Source organism: the organism of the source record quoted next, unplaced genomic scaffold, assembly GCF_019419815.1.
Source record: "Pyrus x bretschneideri cultivar Hongxiangsu unplaced genomic scaffold, Pyrus_bretschneideri_v1 Contig17, whole genome shotgun sequence".
NCBI classification, from domain to species: domain Eukaryota; kingdom Viridiplantae; phylum Streptophyta; class Magnoliopsida; order Rosales; family Rosaceae; genus Pyrus; species Pyrus x bretschneideri.
In genome coordinates this window covers 2,276,574-2,295,269 of record NW_025999468.1, presented here as the reverse complement: position 1 = coordinate 2,295,269, position 18,696 = coordinate 2,276,574, and the positions used below count along the sequence as shown (strand labels likewise).

General features: G+C 35.1%; 1 protein-coding gene across 1 annotated transcript; it reads right to left on the bottom strand.

The window, feature by feature from the left end:
- Positions 1–3,605: 3,605 nt before the first annotated feature.
- On the bottom strand, positions 3,606–8,502 carry LOC103927170 (RNA-binding protein 38). Its single transcript, XM_009336064.3, has 6 exons — positions 7,990–8,502; positions 7,765–7,888; positions 7,479–7,602; positions 6,393–6,432; positions 5,992–6,289; positions 3,606–3,932 (listed from the first exon to the last, which is right to left on the bottom strand). The coding sequence occupies exons 1-6, from the start codon at positions 8,170–8,172 to the stop codon at positions 3,856–3,858; spliced, it is 846 nt and encodes a 281-aa protein (XP_009334339.2). The 5' UTR covers positions 8,173–8,502; the 3' UTR covers positions 3,606–3,855.
- Between the last annotated feature and the right edge of the window lie 10,194 nt (positions 8,503–18,696).

Here is an 18,696-nt window from a genome sequence, read left to right as displayed (position 1 = left end):
CTGAAATTACTTGAAAACCAAATAATTTGCAACAAATTTTGTTGCATAAAGGTTTACTTGATGAAATTGTTCTTCGCACATAGTCTTAGCTAACGACATCCTCTTGTCTAGGGGTGGGTTTGGTTTCATTCGGTTCCCTTTTTTGCCAAAACAGAAAATCGAACCGAAATTACTTTTCGATTCGATTTTCTATCGGTTGGTGTTTGGTTTGGTTTTGGTCCGGTTCGATTTTTTTTTTTTTTTCCAATTTTCAATAGCAATAAAAATTCCAATTTTCAATGGCAAGTCAAAATTTACATCTTCTAGAGACAATGAAAAATAAGAATTCCAAATCTCCAATAGAATCAAAGACAATGAAAATAAATATTCAAAGTTCAATTATAATCAAGTCTTCCAAAGTCCAAAGCTTTAAATAAACATCAAAGTTCAAATCTTCCAAAAGTCCAAAGCTTTAAATAAACATCAAAGTTCAAATCTTTCAAAAGTCCAAACTTAAGATAAATATCAAAGTTCCAAGTCTTCCACACCTAAAATAAACATTCCAAAGTCCAAACTTTAAGGAAATACTCTACTTAAAATAAACATTACAACTACAATAATAAATTCAAGTAAACATCCAAAGTTCCATGTCTTGCACACACTTCTTCAAGTTCTCAAGATCAACACTCAACCATTTCAAGTTTGAACAAGAGTTTGCTTGCTAACGCTTAGGCGGCCTAGGGGGCAACATAGCACCTTTTTTTTAACTTCCACTTGCCATTTTTACATACAAATAATAATAAAAGAATACTAATTAAAATGTTATTTTCAAATAATCTAAGAAAACCAAATGCAATAAATAAAATTACCTTTCTCAACTTCTTCACAAAACTCAATCTCCTCAATGGTTAGCTCATGATGTAATGCAACATAGATAGACCTAAGCCAATTTTGAGTACATATCAAAGCCTCCACCATTTTTGGACTCAAAGAACTACGATATGGATCAATTATCCGTCCACTTGTGCTAAAGGAGGATTCTGAAGCAATGGTTGATACAGGAATAACAAAGATCTCCCTTGCAACACGTGCCAAAATAGGATACTTAGAAACCTCATTCACCCCTCACCGATTCAATATATCAAATTTTTCCTCTTCCTCTCCTTCATTAGAATTGGAACGATACCTATCCACATAATTATGCACAACTCGAATTGGAACGATACCTATCCACATAATTATGCACAACTCAGGCTCTCTTTGCTTTTTTCATTTCACTTTTTTTCTTTCAACTTTCTTTCTATTTCGATCATGCTTGATGAAGAATCTCTACTTGTCACTTGAGAACTACCACCACTATTCACACTGGTTGTGTACCGAAAGACATCTTCATGAATCTTGTAAAGATCAATCAACAAGTCTTTCATCACATTTCTGGCACTTTCAACTTTTTCTTCATCCTCACCCAATAGTATATCAAAATAATCAATAACTTTCTCCAATTTATGGCGAGGATCAAGCACAAGTGCAACAAAAATATATTGATTCATATCCTCAATTGAACCCCAATACTTGTCATATTTTTCTGCATCAACATAGAGATTATAGACAAAAAAATCATTATCTTTGTTTTCATGCAGGAGACTTTTGATCTTAAACAAATCACCAAAAACAGTATGGATTGTTGGAGTATTAGAACAACATACTTTTAAAGTCACTTTATAAAAAGGTCTCAAAAAGATTGCAAATACCCTCTCCGTCAAAGGTGGGCCCTCCCTCATATTACCATGATTGTCTTTTACAAATTACGAAAGGTAGTGACCATCATCTACTTTCAATCCATCAAAAGTCATCTCGAACTTTAAAACAAATTCCAACATTAAAAATGTGGAATTCCACCCAGTAGGGACATCCAAATTCACACTTTCTCAACACACATTTTAAAGCTCTCCAACCTTTGAGGGGAAGATCTTACATACCTAACCGCATTACGAATAATTTGTATGGCTTTATTCAACAACTTTATCCCATCACTCACAACCAAATTGAGGATATGAGCAACATACCTCATGTGCAAATATTTTCCATCATGCAAAAGTGCATTAGGAAGCCCCCACCCACTTATTCGGTGCACCAAGTCCCTTAAACCGAAATCATTTGCGGAAGCATTGGCAACCGTAATAGTTAACATATTTTCTATACCCCACTCCATCAAACATTCCTTCAAACGTTGAGCAATGGATTCTCCTTTATGATTTGGAATGACACAAAAGTTCAAAAAATTTTATGTAACATTCAATCATCATCGATAACATGCGCGGTGAGAACCATGTAATTTGTTTGTTGAATAGAAGTCCATGTATATATTGTTAGACACACCCTAAATGTCTTCAATTGACTTTTCAATTTATCCTTTTTCCGAATAAAACAAGCTAAGTACATACTTAGCAATTGTCTTACGACTAGGCACTCTCCACATAAGACATGCTTGCATGCAAAAATGGCAAAAACCTTCTCCCTTGACAAAAGTAAAAGGTAACTCGTCTATAATTATCATCATAACACTGGCCTTAGTTACTTCCTCTTGAGAAAAGCCTATAGCTTCCAACTTATCTTTCTTGGCGGAAAAAGTTAAGATATTTTGCCTATTTGTGGCAAATATTTCTTTATTAGGACCGTAGCTTCTACATATTGCTAAATGATTTCTTAAATTAGTTGTACCATGTTTATCCGGATCGGCCATATATGATTGGGTGCAATACTTGGACAACCCTTTAACTCTACCACCCTCAATTTTTCTTTCAAAGTGCTCCCAAACCGTAGACCTTTCATGACTTTTTAATGATTCTAAGAGAACTTCTTCTTTACTTACTTGGTCACTTGAGTCACCTTCTTTTGGAGTTGCATCGAAGGGATTTCCAGATCCATCAAGAGAACTAGGACTTTGTCGAGGTGCCACCATGGAGTTTTGAGGCGGAGTTGATTCACCAACAATGTCCATCTAAAATAAGAGAATCATTACAATTTATTATTCAAATAAAAGAATCATTACAATTAATTAATTAATTAATTATTAAACATAAGGGCTAAAGTAATTTAGAGAGATGACTACTTACTTCCGAAAGTATACTCGAAGATGAATTCATTTGATCATGAGGGCTATTTGATTTTGATCTCATTGAACTTGAGAGAGTTCTAACTAGTAAACAGTTTGAGAGAAACTGAACTTGAGAGTTCTAACTAGTTCCAACTTGAGAGAAACTGAATTTGAGAGAGTTCTAACTAGTAAATAGTTTGGGGGATACTAAACTTGAGAGTTCTAACTAGTTCCAACCTGATTTTCCTTTGTAGGCTCATAGTAGGTCTTTCTTTGTTTGTTGTAATCACTATATTTATTTGAAGTCTTGCTTATTGTTATACATTTTGGATATTGTTACTTACTTTTTGGGAGTTGTTATTGACATCCTCCAATGAGCTTTAGTACTCTTCTCATTAAATTTTATCTTATCATTTTACACAAGAGGAGTAGAGAATGACCAACAAGAAGAGTAGAGAATCACTAACTTGTGGTTGCCGAGCTGCCTCATATATTTATTAGAGAAACAGTACACTTGAAATGAACAAAGTAAATGAAAATAGTTGATAGTAAAATGTGAATGATTAGTTGATCATCTCTTTCTTGTAATATCTGTGCTGAGCACAAGAAATCTTGAAGCAGTAGTCACCTAATGTTACAGATTTCAACCCAAAAAGAATCTTACGAATGACTGACAGCAGAACGTAAGGATCGAGTGATAAGGAACATAATAAATTTTAATCATAAAGTTTATACAATTGAATGTTTTTCATCAGATCATGTATTTATCAACGAGTACTTTAGGCATCTGGAATGCATTCTGAAGTAACAACTCCAGGTTCTGTTTCTGTTGAGGCATGTTGTGGATTCTGCGAATCTGAAACCAACAATAACAATACATATATTTCCATGAGCACACCCTCATATAATATATATGAAGTATGTATACACAGGCAAACACAATTTTATCTGATGAAGGGTAACCTAATCAAGCCTAGGTAAGAAGATCATGGTGATTGCTTATTGTAAACTAAAACTAAACCCTAAATTGGGTTGGCGTTAAGTAGAAAAACTGTACGATGTATGTCAGTATATATATTAGCTAGAATGGTCCATAACTTCAACATGACATGTCATGGATGTCTTATGAAATGAGACAGTGTCTGACAAAAAAATCTGTGCTTATATATGTGGGGTTTCAAAGAGTGGGGTTATGACACTTACAAACTCTATGGCCACCATGAAAAATGACTAAAAAATGTTCCAACCACTTAACCACAAGCGATCCACGGCATTTTTGGAACATCGGCGAGAAAAATCACTTAGCATTAAGGCTTAATAGCATTTTTTTTTATTGATAAGTGAGAAGATTTATGTTCGAATATCATAAATAGCAAGTTGAGTTCAATACAAATTTATTTTCTTATTCCCTAGATGTAAATAGTGTGTGTGTGTGTGTGTGTGTAATATAGAAAACGTTTATTAAAACAGCATGACATGACATATAGTAACTATTTTGCAAAACAAATTTTGTTATCAAACTTTAAACAATACGACATAATTGGTGTTATAATTAACAACATAATACGTCTGACAAGATAACAATATTACACGTAAGTGTATAAAAAGTTAGTTGTAAATTACAAAACGTATAGCAACGTATAAAAAGGCGCCAGGTGTCATTTCCCAGGGCTCCAACACCAAGGGCCCGAAACTTTTTATTTGTTATATATTCATTATGAAAAAAAAATTTAAGTATTTTTATTTAAATTCTAAATATGTCACATAGTATTACGATCTAGTGATATTTTTCTTCACTTATAAGTGAGAAGTTTTAAATTCTATTCTCGCCAAAGACAAATTTAAACCACATCAAATATGCCATATCGCACTCTTTTATCTACAAATTGTCTTTAGTGTTTCTATAAATCTTGGGTGTATGATGATTTATTTGGATACCAACAAAATCATCCAAAATTTTTAATATAATGTTAATCTGATGTTCTTTTTAATTAGTGACCTTAACTTTTGTGTGTAGGCCGAAACTAAAAAATATATTGGCACAATAGTAGGGGTGGGGTGTCGGATTGGGGGGTGGTTTCCCTAACCCTAATTTTGGTTCTTGAAAGTTTAAGCTAAGAAACGGAAAATACAAAGAAATCAAATCTATATGTTTTTTTTTTTTTCTGGGGAAGACAACGCATCGAAAAATTTGCATTGTAATTTTTCACTATGAGCTACCAAAAACTCAAAAACCACCTGAAGCATATATATAATTGTATATATACTTACGATGATATTTTTTTTCTTCGTAAAATTAACCTAGCTTCCCTCCTATCCCCCACGTCTTAATTTCCCTGACTGATGATTGGCAGTATCTAACATGCCCGGACCTCTCTAAACAACCACTTGACTCCACCATACCTTGAGAATAATGAACCATAATTCTGAGGCTGAAGCTACATGCAGTCACTGTTAGTTTACATGTACACTCTGCTATGCTTCTCTGTCATGACTTTCCAATATTTGACCTTCTGCTTCTGGTCATCACACAAGCCGTGCAGCAGCCAGCTCACTCACATGGGTTGCACTTCCCCTCCTTGCCCCACTACGTTCTCTCCCCAAATATACAAATCCCTAGGGAACCTAAATAAAACTTACTATATATGTATTGGGATTAGTTTCTAGCTATCCACAACCATTTTCTTTTATTACAAATGATATTTGCACTAATCTACGATAAAAGAAAAAAAGAGAATGAGAAAGTTTGAACCTGAAATGTAGTAAGTTGAAATGAAAGAACCTAACTACTAGGACAATTTACCACTTGTTTTATCAACAAAGTTATAATAGCTATTTTCTCTAATTTAGTTTGGATTATACCTTCACTTCGCATGCAATATAAATAAATAAAACGAGAGAAACTAGTTAATTACCAGGTGAAGGAAAGGTAAAATTAGGAGGATTATGCCTTGAGGTGGGGGGTGGTTGTAGGAGTGGAGGATTAGGATAGGAGCTGGAGGAGGGCTCCATGTTGTGCGTAGGATAGTAGAGATAGGAGGGGGAGAGCATACGATGCGCCTGGGGTGAAGAAAATGTTCCCCTTGGACTTGGAGATTGAAAAGAATAGCCATGATAGTAATATGGAGTGCCCATTGGTGTAGATGGTGATGATCCATACACTTGAGGGTAGTACTGAGGTTGTTGATGCACTTGTGGGTTGTACGTAGCATGCTGCAATATTATTGCAACCATTCAATAATGTGATCAAATTGTTGCAAATGTAGAGAGAGAGAGAGAGAGAGAGAGAGAGAGAGAGAGAGAGAGAGAAACTCACTTGATGGTGCCCATAATCTGCAGGAGTGTAGGTTGGGTAGCTGCAAATCATTATTCAATGAGATTGATGAGTTAGGATGAGCAAAAGCTTGCTTAGAATGAGACTGTCAATAGGGTGCCACAGAAAAACCTTTTTGTTTTTTCTACATCGAAGGATTCAAGCACTAAACTTAACTTACTTATATCCATCACCCTAGCTACCTATTTATCCCAAATCTTTCTTTCTAATTATACGTACATGTTCTTAAATGTGATAGTTACATAATTCGAAAATGACAAAATCTACTAACAAGAATTAAGAAATTGAGTTCAAGTGAATCAGAAGTAACCTAATTAATACAATCTCTAACTTAGTTTTGCTAGTGAAGTGAATCCCTATCAACCGATTTTTGGTGCTACATAAATAGATTCTACAAAAATTCGAAAACAAAAAAGACTTAGGAAGCACGACCACCCCCTAAACTTGATTGATCATGACAAAGATTGACCACGAGAACAGATCAAGAATATATGTGTAAGCAATATTATACGTGTCATCATCCCCAATTTTCTTTCCATTAATCTTAAAATATAAATACAGAAAAAAATAAATAAATACATAACAGCAAAAAGGGGGGTCTCTAAATTTGTGTACTAAAGTAATTAACTGAGGACCACCATGACTACGACATCGCGTAACCCTTCTCTTACCCTTCTTTTTCCATCTAAAAGTCAAACGTAAATTGTTTGAATTACTTTGCTGAAGATTTGAACAAAAAATTTTTGCAAAGATAATACAATGTAATTTTCAACAATTAATCTCCGAATGTGTAGTAGTTAGTTAAGTCATTCTTTTTTATATCCGAGGCCTCGAAATCAATTTTCTCTTTCACAAAAATCACTTGTGGATAATTTTGGTTAATATCACCAATGTACCATAAACTATATGGTTGAAGGGTTGTCCTTATGCAACCGTAGCCAGGTAATATTTAATGTAACATTAAAAATATACCGACACAACGTCCGTCTAGCTACTCACTTTTTTATTTCAATGCATGGACCATTTCTCTTTTAACACAGCCAAAAAAAAACATGCAACACTAATTACCTGTAAGATGGATATATTATAGGAGCCGATGGCGGTAGTGGTGGCGGTAAAGGGAGCACTCCGCGGTAGGACTGTGTAGCCTGTGGTGCATTTCCCTGGTATGGAGTGGCGCCTTGGTTTCTTCCTGTATGAACCATAAAAATGTATCTCCAGATTAAGTATTTTATCAAATTTCTAGCAAAATTTACTACTTGTCATCGATCACTTTGTTTTCATAGAGCAATAATCAAGGAGATGAGAATCGAACATACGAGCTCAAATTCATGAGCCGAAATGCACAATATACCTCTCGAGGGAGAAGGTCGGGGACGTCCCAGTGAAGCAATGTTACAATTTGCTCTTCTTCCGCCGATCACCGGGTTTGGATTAGCGCAAGCCCTCCTTGCGGATTCAGGATCACGAAATGTCACCTACTCATATAATTATTAAAACCCTAATTCAGAAACAAGAAAAAGGAAAGAATACACAGCGATCTTCGAACACAATATATACGCATCAACATTAGACTTACGAATCCGTAGCCTTTAGATTTTCTAGTATTTTTGTCGTCAATAATAACAGCTTCAAGAATCTCCCCAAACTGCTCAAAATATCTGCGCATTTCATCAGTTGGTGTCTCCCAAGCTAACCCTCCGACAAACACTTTTGTAAACGTTGTGTCCCCGAACTGCGATCGATAATGTGAATGCGCCATGGCATCTAAATCATCAAAATCTCACAGCTTCCGCTTCTGTAATAAGATGATCTTTTAACTTGTTTTTGCAGCTGGATGAACTCATATAGTTAAAGAATGTTTGACTAAGAAGAGCACTGTTAGTATCTTCCACCTCATATTTTTGTTGATCTTCTTTGCTCCTCTGCTAGCTCTATATGTGTCTCCATCTCCAAATATTTATTCCATATTTTCAATTTTTACAGGAAGAAAATCATTGAATACACATGGAAAATTAAAAGGGTTTTGGATTGGTTTAAAATGTTTGCTTTTGTTGGTTGTATTGCTGTCAAATATTTGATGGGTAGTTTGAAATGGAGAAGTTGGTTGTGTGTGTGTGTGTGTGTGTGTGTGTGTGTGTGTGTGTGTGTGAGAGAGAGATGTCAAATATTTGATGGGTAGTTTGAAATGGAGAAGTTGGTTGTGTGTGTGTGTGTGTGTGTGTGTGTGTGTGTGTGAGAGAGAGAGAGAGAGAGAGAGAATCCGACAGCTGCAATCAAACTCTGATTTGCTAGCTGTGAATTAGGAGAGGGAGGGAGGGAGGGAGGGTGTGGCTTTGTAATACCGAATGACAGCTCTGGGTGACTGATGCACTAAGTGTGTCCTCTCTGCCTCGGCATTAATAAACCCTCCCACCCTCCAACCAAATTATAATCCCACTACTACAATTTTTTTTTCTCTGTAATTTACTTCCTATACTTTGTGTTCTTCTCCATGTTGGGCTTTTTAGCTCTTGATAATCTTGATTATTTGCCACTTAGCACTGTGGTTTAGGGCATGTTTACCTAGGGAATATATTTATGTGGGTCCCATCAATTTTGGGTATGTGATACATGAATAACGAAACTATCTCATTAACATAAGGGGTTGTTACTTACACCAACTTTCACATCTACATTCCTTTTAATCCCTCAGTCTTTCATATTCTCATACTGCGTAATTAAGTAAACACACCCTTAATAGTATAAATTCCTTTTCACTTGTATATGATAGATTTTTAGTTCAATTGTTGTTAATGACCGGCTAATACATTGTGTGGCTTAATTTAAGTCGTTCACCTTTTGTATAAATATATCATTTGTATTAAAAACAGTCTTAAATATTTGGCCCAAAGATATTGATAATTAAGTTCAAGTAGACCCAAAAGGAAAATATAATGTGTTGTGATCTGTAATCAGTTAGCTTTCTTTTGTTTACATTATTGATACAAGGTGTGGGTATGAGATGCCCTCAACATTTGTACTCATTGTGGGTCTGCTAGCTAGGCCATTAGACCATTCGATCATCATCGAGTTGCCACTTTGTATCGACAAATGATTCAGTGGATGTATTTTACAAACTACAACTAACTAAATTTGTTCACCAAATAGTGTAATAATACTAACTAATGTGTGTCAATAACTCATAATGGTTTAGACTTTAAAGTGTAGGGTTTTAAATTTTCTTGTCATATATAGAGGGTTTAAGGTTTAGACTAAATTCATTTTTTTGTAAATCAGCCAATCTTAGTTATTTAGTTTAAATTACAAACATACTAGGAACTGATCAATCTTAATTATTTATTAAGACTTGATCGATCTTAAATTTTAAAATTTTCGCAAATTAATCTTAATCTTCATAATTTGATGGAAAAAAAAATTAAAATTCAATCAAACACTGAATGTCTTAGTTCTTTTGATCTCTCTATTTTTTTATTTTTTTTGGTTTAAGCAATGGGCCACAATTCTTGGTATGTGGAAAATTGACAATTGGTTTTCTCCAAGATCACCAATGTTGTTTTACTCTGCACATGTTCTTCTGCTTTATGTTACATTAGCTGGTTTATGGTCAAAAGAACAGCTAATTTTAGCTTCACAAAGATTAAGATTTGATCTTTATTTTAAGATTGATCAACTGCTTCAAAATGCTAAATCAAATATTCCCACATGACCCCATGTTCTTAACTGTCTAATCATAAGCTGTTTATAAAGCCAACTTCCAAACAAGAAAAGAACTGAAAACAAATAGTAGCTACACTACAACAGAATTGGTCTTTTGCAGCGCACAAAGGGTGCCGTAAGCCCCCAATCAGTAAAAGCCCATGTCGTAAAAGATGTTTTGTCAAATACAATGTTCCCTAGTAGCCGTGAATAATTTAAGCAAAACACGTCGTAAATGCTCTTTAAGGCGTGAGGCACGCCTTAATTGGTATTATATATGGCGTTAATGGAGTGTCGTAATACTGCAAAAGCAATTATGGCATACATGTGTGCCGTAATTTATATTTGATACGGCGTTTATTGAGTGTCGTAATACTGTGAAGGCAATTACGACATATGGCATACATCGTAAAAGAAGACTACCATCAACAATTACAGCTGATTTTTCATGCCGTAGTTTACATTTATTTTTATTTTTATTTTTAACAATTCATTTTAGATGGACCTCATTTCATAACATCTAAATCAATATTGTAAGGAGTACAATAGAAAGATAACAATAATCATCGTAAAAGCATTAAACTCTAAATACTTAGATTAATTAGTAAAAATTGTCAATTACATTACAATTGGAAGTTTACAAAAAAAAACCTGAGTTGTTTTGTTCCTCTTACAACTTATGCACATCCTAAAGCTAACAGAGGAAACTAATGATGACCATAAGGCAACATCATACCAAAAAGCAACCCAAGCAACCCAAGCACACCCTTCATCTCCATGTTCATGGAGCAACCAATTTCATCACAAAAAAGCACCATACCAAGAAGGAAGCGTTGAGCAAATTCTCAAATCTATAGGACCAAAATATAAGGCAACATCATACCAAAAAGCAATATCCCAAGCACACCCTCCATGTTCATGGAGCAACCAATTTCATCACAAAAGAGCACCATACCAAGAAGGAAGCGTTGAGCTAATTCTCAAATCTGTAAGACCAAAATATATATAGCTAGTAAGTGAGAAAAAACCAAGAAATAACTAAAGTAGAAATTGATATAAATTTAGTGAACCATCACAACCAAATTTAGTACTTTTTAATCAAGAGCTAGTCAAAGGAGATAGATTCGATTGGCCATGCAATTGTACTAAGGAGTGCATCGTCGAGAAGAAAAAACTCACATGTTGGTCGAGGTAAGTTTATCCTAGATACAAGTATCTCAAGGACCCAAACTTTCCAATGATTTGGTCCAAGTGGCACAAAATGCACCAAATCTTGAGGATTTGTGGATCCAATTTCAGCAAGTGGAACAACTTCTCTAGTCCCTGTCCAATTTAGTAATTTGCACTTAGTTCCTTAAGGTTTGGGAGAATTATGATTTAGATTACTAGAAGAGGCATCAAGGTTGGAAGATTTAGCTTAAGGCTTGGAAGAAGTAGCATGATGGTTTGTTGAATTAGGATGGTGATTAGCTGAATCATTTGGTAAGTTTCTAGATCCTTGATGATTTGTGCTAACACAAGGAGACTGCCATTAAAGTAGACCATAATTTATGAGTTTGATGCTAATTTAATATTTAATAATAATAATAAAGTGTACGAAAAACGTACTAACTGAGTTAACATTTTTCCCCATCCATCTAACTAGTAGGGAATGGACAATATTTTTCAAATCTTCAAACTCTTTTTCCAGCATAATAACTCTTTGATGATTATATGTTTGAACACTCACTTGTGAAGGTGTTGCACCAAACCCAAGTCCCCTTACTCTACATCTACGTTCGGGTCCAAGCGCTTTGGCAAGAGCATCATTCTTAACAGGGTTTTTATCAACATTTGTTACATTCTTATTGGCTTCTTGTATTTTTTTTCTACGATGAAAAAGCAAAATGTTAACTTATAAAATAAAGACTATAATACTAATACAAATGATTATAAATTGTTCCATTCATTACTGCTACAGTTGTAACCTTTTCGTTTAAAAATTCACCAGATTTCCTTGTGTGCCCACAAATCCAACATCTCCCCTTGTTATTGCATCAGGTGTTTCACTTTCTCTTATCTACATCATTAGAAATTTAAAAATTAAAAAAAAATTAAAAAAAAAAGCACTAACAGAGAATATTAGATCATAGTCTTCATACAGCAGCACCACTCACAATTATGTTAAAAAGTTGTTGTGATGCTGCATATGGAGTCTACTATGGAGTCTACTACCAAGGTGACCCCTAGGGTAAATCTCTAAGGTAAGGCTCATTGTAATCTTTAGGGTAAAGGTATGTAAATCACATTTCCCTTGATTTAAGGGAGGAGACTGGTTGGGGTAATGTCTTTGTGTAAGGTAGGAGTAGGCAAACGAGTACAGGAATCGCAGGTAGGGGCAGGTAATTCAGGTTCAGGGCGGGTCTAAAATTTCTAAACGTAAAACGGGGCAGGGCGGTTCGGGTATATGAAATTATCAGGGCGGGGTGGGTCTTGAAATAGGAGGGAACGAGCCCCCAGCCCAGCCCGTTTCTTTTCCTCATCCCTAGTCTTCTCGATCTCTCCTTCCTGACTCCTTTCATTTCTCTCATACCTCGAGACCTCCTCCTAACCCGTTCCTAGTCTTCCACCGTCCCAGCTCCGTACCCTACCACCATCATCGTCAAATCTTCATCTCTCCTAACTCGCTCCCAGCCTTCTGCCATTCGCTGCCATCATCATTAGGCCTCGATCTCTCCTGACTCACTCTCTAGAAATCAGTCTCTCTCTCTTTCTGACGAACTCAAAGGGACGGACGAAGTCAAACAACTCAAAACGATGTCTCATCCGTTTGACTTAGACCCATATGTGCAGTGCATGACATCTCATTTGTCCTCTTCAGTTTAAGGTATTACATTTTAGGGATTTAGGATTGAAAATTAAATTAAGGTTTCTAGATTTAGGGATTTTGTTGGGTTCTTGAACCTTGACCTCTATAATATTTCAATTTCAAATCTTTTATTGAATTGAATTTGAATCGACTGGGTTTGAAACTTCTGTTGAATTAAATTGAATTTGAGCAGGAGAAGAGACAGATCTGAGTTGGGCAGCGTAGAATCTCATTATGGGTGGCTATTTGGAACTGGGTTGGGTAGGTTTGGATCTAATGGGGAGGTGGCATGGGTGGAGACAGCATTGAGTGGCGATGGTTTGGGCAGTGTTATTGAGTTGCAGAAGAATATGAAGAAGGGGTGTGGGCATGGATGGATATCTTAATCTCAATTGAATTTTTTCTGGTTTTGTTTGTATTTAATTGCTTGTTTATGATAGTTATTGATAGATCTTGACATGCCCATTTGATTGTTATTGTCAATGCTGGCTTGATTGTATCAAATTCAAATCGATTGAATTGTATCCCAGAAAAGAGAAAAAAAAAAAAAAAAAAAAGGAAAGGAACCATGGACCCGACCCGAATCGGCCCTTTTCTCTTAAGCCCGAGCCTCGTCCGGTCCCTTCAAAATTGGGCCCAGCCCGGCCCGTGCCCACCTCTAGTGTAAGGTTTAGATTAGGTAGGCAACATGCCTTCTTCTTTCTTGTCGGCTGCTTGCTACAACCATCTTTCCCATCTCTTTTCCCTCTCTCTTCTCATATATACCCGGACTCACTCTTGTAAAAACATACATGAAATATATACATTGAAACTTTAAACCAAAAAATCTACAAAAGTAAAATATGACTAACAGAAATAAAAATTGTAGTTTACCATCTCGTCTTCAAGGCAAGCATAACCTTTGCGACTCATTGTGTGTAGCATAGTTTGCTTTGCCCTCATTTTCTTGAATCTCTCGCTTATCTCCTATATATCCAAAATTTATTCAATATAATTGTTATGGATTTGAAGTACTGAAAATAGAATGGATATATTTGAATAAAAGAAAAGAAATATTGTTACCTTATATTTTGAACCTAAGTGTTTCTTAACGAAACTCCGCCATTGTACCAAACTCACATTATCAGGCTTGAGTTGCTTTGTATGCCCATTAAACTCACTTCGGAAAGTATACCCATTCTTTATCCATTGTACACCAATTAAACTCTACATTCTACATTGTCGAGTTCTCTAGTTCTAGCAGTCAACATAGTAGCTACTAAAACATATACAGAAACTTAGCATATTCAAAGACAAGACACAAAATAAGCCATCGATTACAATAATGAAAATAAATGACTACTCATTTACATAATTTGTTATACCTGAATTTCTAGGCATGCATTGACAGTGATGAAACCTTGATAAGCCAAATAAGCAACGATGCAGGCATATTATCAAACCTCCAATAGCCAAATAAGTAGTGCTTTAGGAGATTATATACTCTCAGAATAAACCACAACTATTTGTAAAACATATCAAATCTTCCCTAACTTGTCATCCAATATCCAACTTGTATCATCCAACTATCAAGTCTTAAGGAGTGAAGACATGAAAGATGCATAGCTTTGTCACATCAACAAATGCATCCAAAATCTACAAGATTTAGACCTAAGTCCTAACTCCTAACCAAATGAATTGTAATCTCTTTTTCCTCCAAAGGTAATTTGAAGTTGATGCATTCAAATTCTTCTTCTTTAGTTTTCCTTGGTTATCACAAATCACAATATCAACATTCAAATGGATTACATAAATAAATCATCAATCATATATGTTATCGGTCGTTTTATACTTTTTCGAAAACATACACATTTGTAAATGAACAACCCAACAGTAATCAAATACTTTATAATGATCCCACGTAGAAAACAAGTATGAAAACTAACAAAATTACTAATAATGTTGCATTAAAAATCAAAAAGATTCATAACTTATAAGTGCAAGGAATTGTCGTGCCAATAAACTACTTTTCTCTGGATTCTAATCATCTTCTAGTTGCAACAAAGACAATAAAACAATTTTCTTGCAATAAAGACAATAAAACAATTTTCTTGCAACAAAGACAATAAAACAACCAATGAAAAAGTGGTCAAGAAGACCACTAAAGGAAAACAGAAATGCATGAAGGAAACAAAACCCTCCTAAAATCTGAAAAATTAGCAGCCCTACAACATCATAGACTCCTCGTCAAGTTATCCCATAACTCCTCTGCCCCTACTCCACCATAGCTTCCAAAGCCCTTTATTTCTTTTCGTCCAAACCACACAAATTACAACAAGACCCAAACACCCTCATATAACTCTGGCCTTCTTGCCCCTACTAAAACTCAATAAAAGGTAGCAAGTAGAGAAATTTCACCATTTCACCTTTTGTTGTGATGCTACGTCTGTTGCATCTACTGATGCTGCATATGGAGTCTACTACCAAGGTGACCCCTGGGGTAAATCTCTAGGGTAAGGCTCATTGTAATCTTTAGGGTAAGGGTATGTAAATCACCTTTTCATTTTCATTGGGCACTGGCAATGTCCTTCTTAAGTTGAAGGACACGTGCATAGTTGTTTTGATTTCCATACATATCCTGCAAGGCTTTCCAAAGCTCACATGAAGAATTGTAGTAGCTAAAAATCTCATCAACATGTTTCTCCATGGTGTTGAGCAGTAAGGACATGACAAGTTGATCCTTGCAAAGCCATGCACCATATGTAGAGGAAAAGATGTATGGAGCTTCCACACTTCCATTTACAAACCCTAATTTCCCTTTGCCTCCGAGAGTAAGAGACACAGCTCGAGACCAAGGGAGATAATTAAACTCGTTCAAGAGAACTGAACACAAATGTTGATTGGTGTTAACCTCGACGGCTAAGAAATTTGAATGAGAGGTATGCGAGATGTCACATAGAGAATCTTCTTCAACCATGGCTTAAGATTGAAGGAAAGATGCAGCAAAAAAAAATTGCCAAAGGCAAGTTACAAAACCTGCTCTGATACTATGTAGATTTTCTAGTTTTTTAAGTTTCAATGTATATTTCATGTATTTTTTGTACAAGAAAGAGTCCGGGTATATATGAGAGGAGATGGGGAAAAGAGATAGGAAGGATGGCTGCAGCAAGCAGCTGACAAGAAAGAAGAAGGCATGTTGCCTACCTAATCTAAACCTTACACAATGACATTAGCCCAATTAGTCTCTTCCCTTAAATCAAGGGAAAGGTGATTTACATACCCTTACCCTAAAGATTACAATAAGCCTTACCCTAGAGATTCACCCTAGAGCTCACCTTGGTAGTGGACTCCATATGCAGCATCAATCATATGCAACGTCACAACACCTTCATTCAAGCCATATTCCTTCAAATACTCATAAATGCTACATAGCACCAGACAAAAGATTGAAATCTACATCCTTTTTCATAATTACAAACTCAACATTTATATCATTGAAAAGGGTAAAACCAAATGGTTAAAAATACAAAAGTTTCAAGAAAAATATTGAAATTGCATTTTCTAAAAAGAACAAACAAGTGAAAAAAGAGAGATGTGTTGGATTAGGAAATCACCATGGCCGGCCAGGGAGCTTGACGAGTCGTAGAAGCTGGGGACTCTAGAGAAAGAAAGGAGAATCAAGCCAAAAAGCCAAAAAGCTCCTTTTTGAGCATTGGGAAATTGAAACAAGTCTAATGGTGCTGGGCACTCCAAAACACATGAATTGGTCTAATAAAAAATAAGAAAATGTGGGTTAGGAAAATTTCGGCGGGAACTAAAAAAAAAATTCAGCACCAAATTGTCTATTGATTGACTAGAAAATTTTGGGTTGTTTATAACATAATAATTTTCCAAAATTAGAGTCATTATTTACGACGTGTCATTCATGTCATAAAAGGTAGGGATACAAATATATGAAAATTTCACATTAGGACATAACATGAAGCCTTAAAAGAGAAGGAAAGTGTGTCATATAAATTGTCAAATACGACACACAACGCTTAAGCCGTAAATATTTATGTTTAACAACTTGCACAAAAGTACTGTTGTGAATGTGAGATTATGCACAAGTATTACAACATGAACTTTATAAATGTCGTGAATGATATTATTTACGACATATCAGTATTGTATGTCGTATTTGCCAAGTCGTAAAAGACCCAAACATATGTGGTGCTAGGACTACATGACCAATGGCTTCAGATAAAAAAACATGTGCATTGCTAGCTTTGGGCGGCAGCTAGCTAGCTTGCCAAGTAAAATCAAAATCTATCCCGTGTTTATTATATGTGACCATCTGCATCAAATCATTCCCAATCCCAATCCCTGTCAATAATTTTTAATTAAACAAAAGGTTCATGCTCTTTTTTGCATTTGTATATATATATATATATATATATATATATATATATATATATGCGCAAATGGAAGATCATTATCTTGTTCATAAGCTAATGGACATGCGAGCCATAAGGTCTCTTTTGAAGGATTCATAAACATTCCAACTTGGGATTACATGATCCTGATTTCCACGTCGTAAAGCTTTGATTAATTAATTCTATGTGTATGCAGTGTAATGTTATCATATAAATTAGGTTTATATTGTTGCACAATGATTCTGAATTATATATACAGTCAGACTAGATTCTATATAATTAGCCGTTCTAAAGAAAGAAAAAAAATTGTAATTAATCGTTTAGAACCATAATTGAAAAAGTAACTTGTGATAAACAAAAAGCAACTTAATTATGCATTAGTGAGTAGAGAGGTGCCAACTCATTTTCTCGATTTCCATGTTGTAAACTCGTAAGGCTTGGCATCAATTTTCTTTTATCAAACTTTATTGGTTATTTTTGAAGCTTTAAATAGGAAGGGATGCTACCAACCCTTACAAAAGCTTGGGACAACGACTTTATAGTGGATAGGGTAATGTTTTTTTTCAATGTTATGAAATTGAACAAAACATCGATTTTAAAATTAAATTATTAATAGTCCAAATTCCTAATTTTACAAATATTTTATGTTACCAAGCAACAAAAAATTTGTTTTAAATATTTGAAATGTTCTTTTGTTGTTGTTTGACAACATAAGATGAGTTCATTGTCAGAACTATGAGTTTGGATTAATAAATATGACAGCCATGTGCTCATTGCAAACTATGGGGTGATTCTTAATGAATATGTGATCTAAATTAACAGTCTTACAATATAAAAATAAATAATAATAATAAGAGTGTGTCAAAACTATGTTATTCTTCTTTTGATTAATATGCAATTTGAATTTGAGACACTTCCAATTTCAACATAAAAGTACCACCACACCAAAAATACATGGTCAAGATAACACTATTAAGCAAAGTGAGGAGTTCATACCTCAGTGAGTTGATTAAGAATATTTATCCATAAGGTCCTTAATTCAAATTTCTTCAATAATAAGAAATCTGTTAAGTAAATAGCTATACATGTATATCACGTATTGCAAGGGACTTTTTGATGGTGAGGCCCATGACCACAAAGAACACAGAGCACGCACGCACGCACAATGAGCAAGAGAGAGTGGGGCAGAAGAAGTAATAATCTAGTTTGTTGCCAGCGTTAGGGACGAGGGGAGACAGCTATGAGAAGAACCTCTAAGTTTTCACGAATAGAACTATACAAGTCCGTGACCTGGCACTATACACACACACACACACACATTATAATATGCCAGTCCTCTCGACGT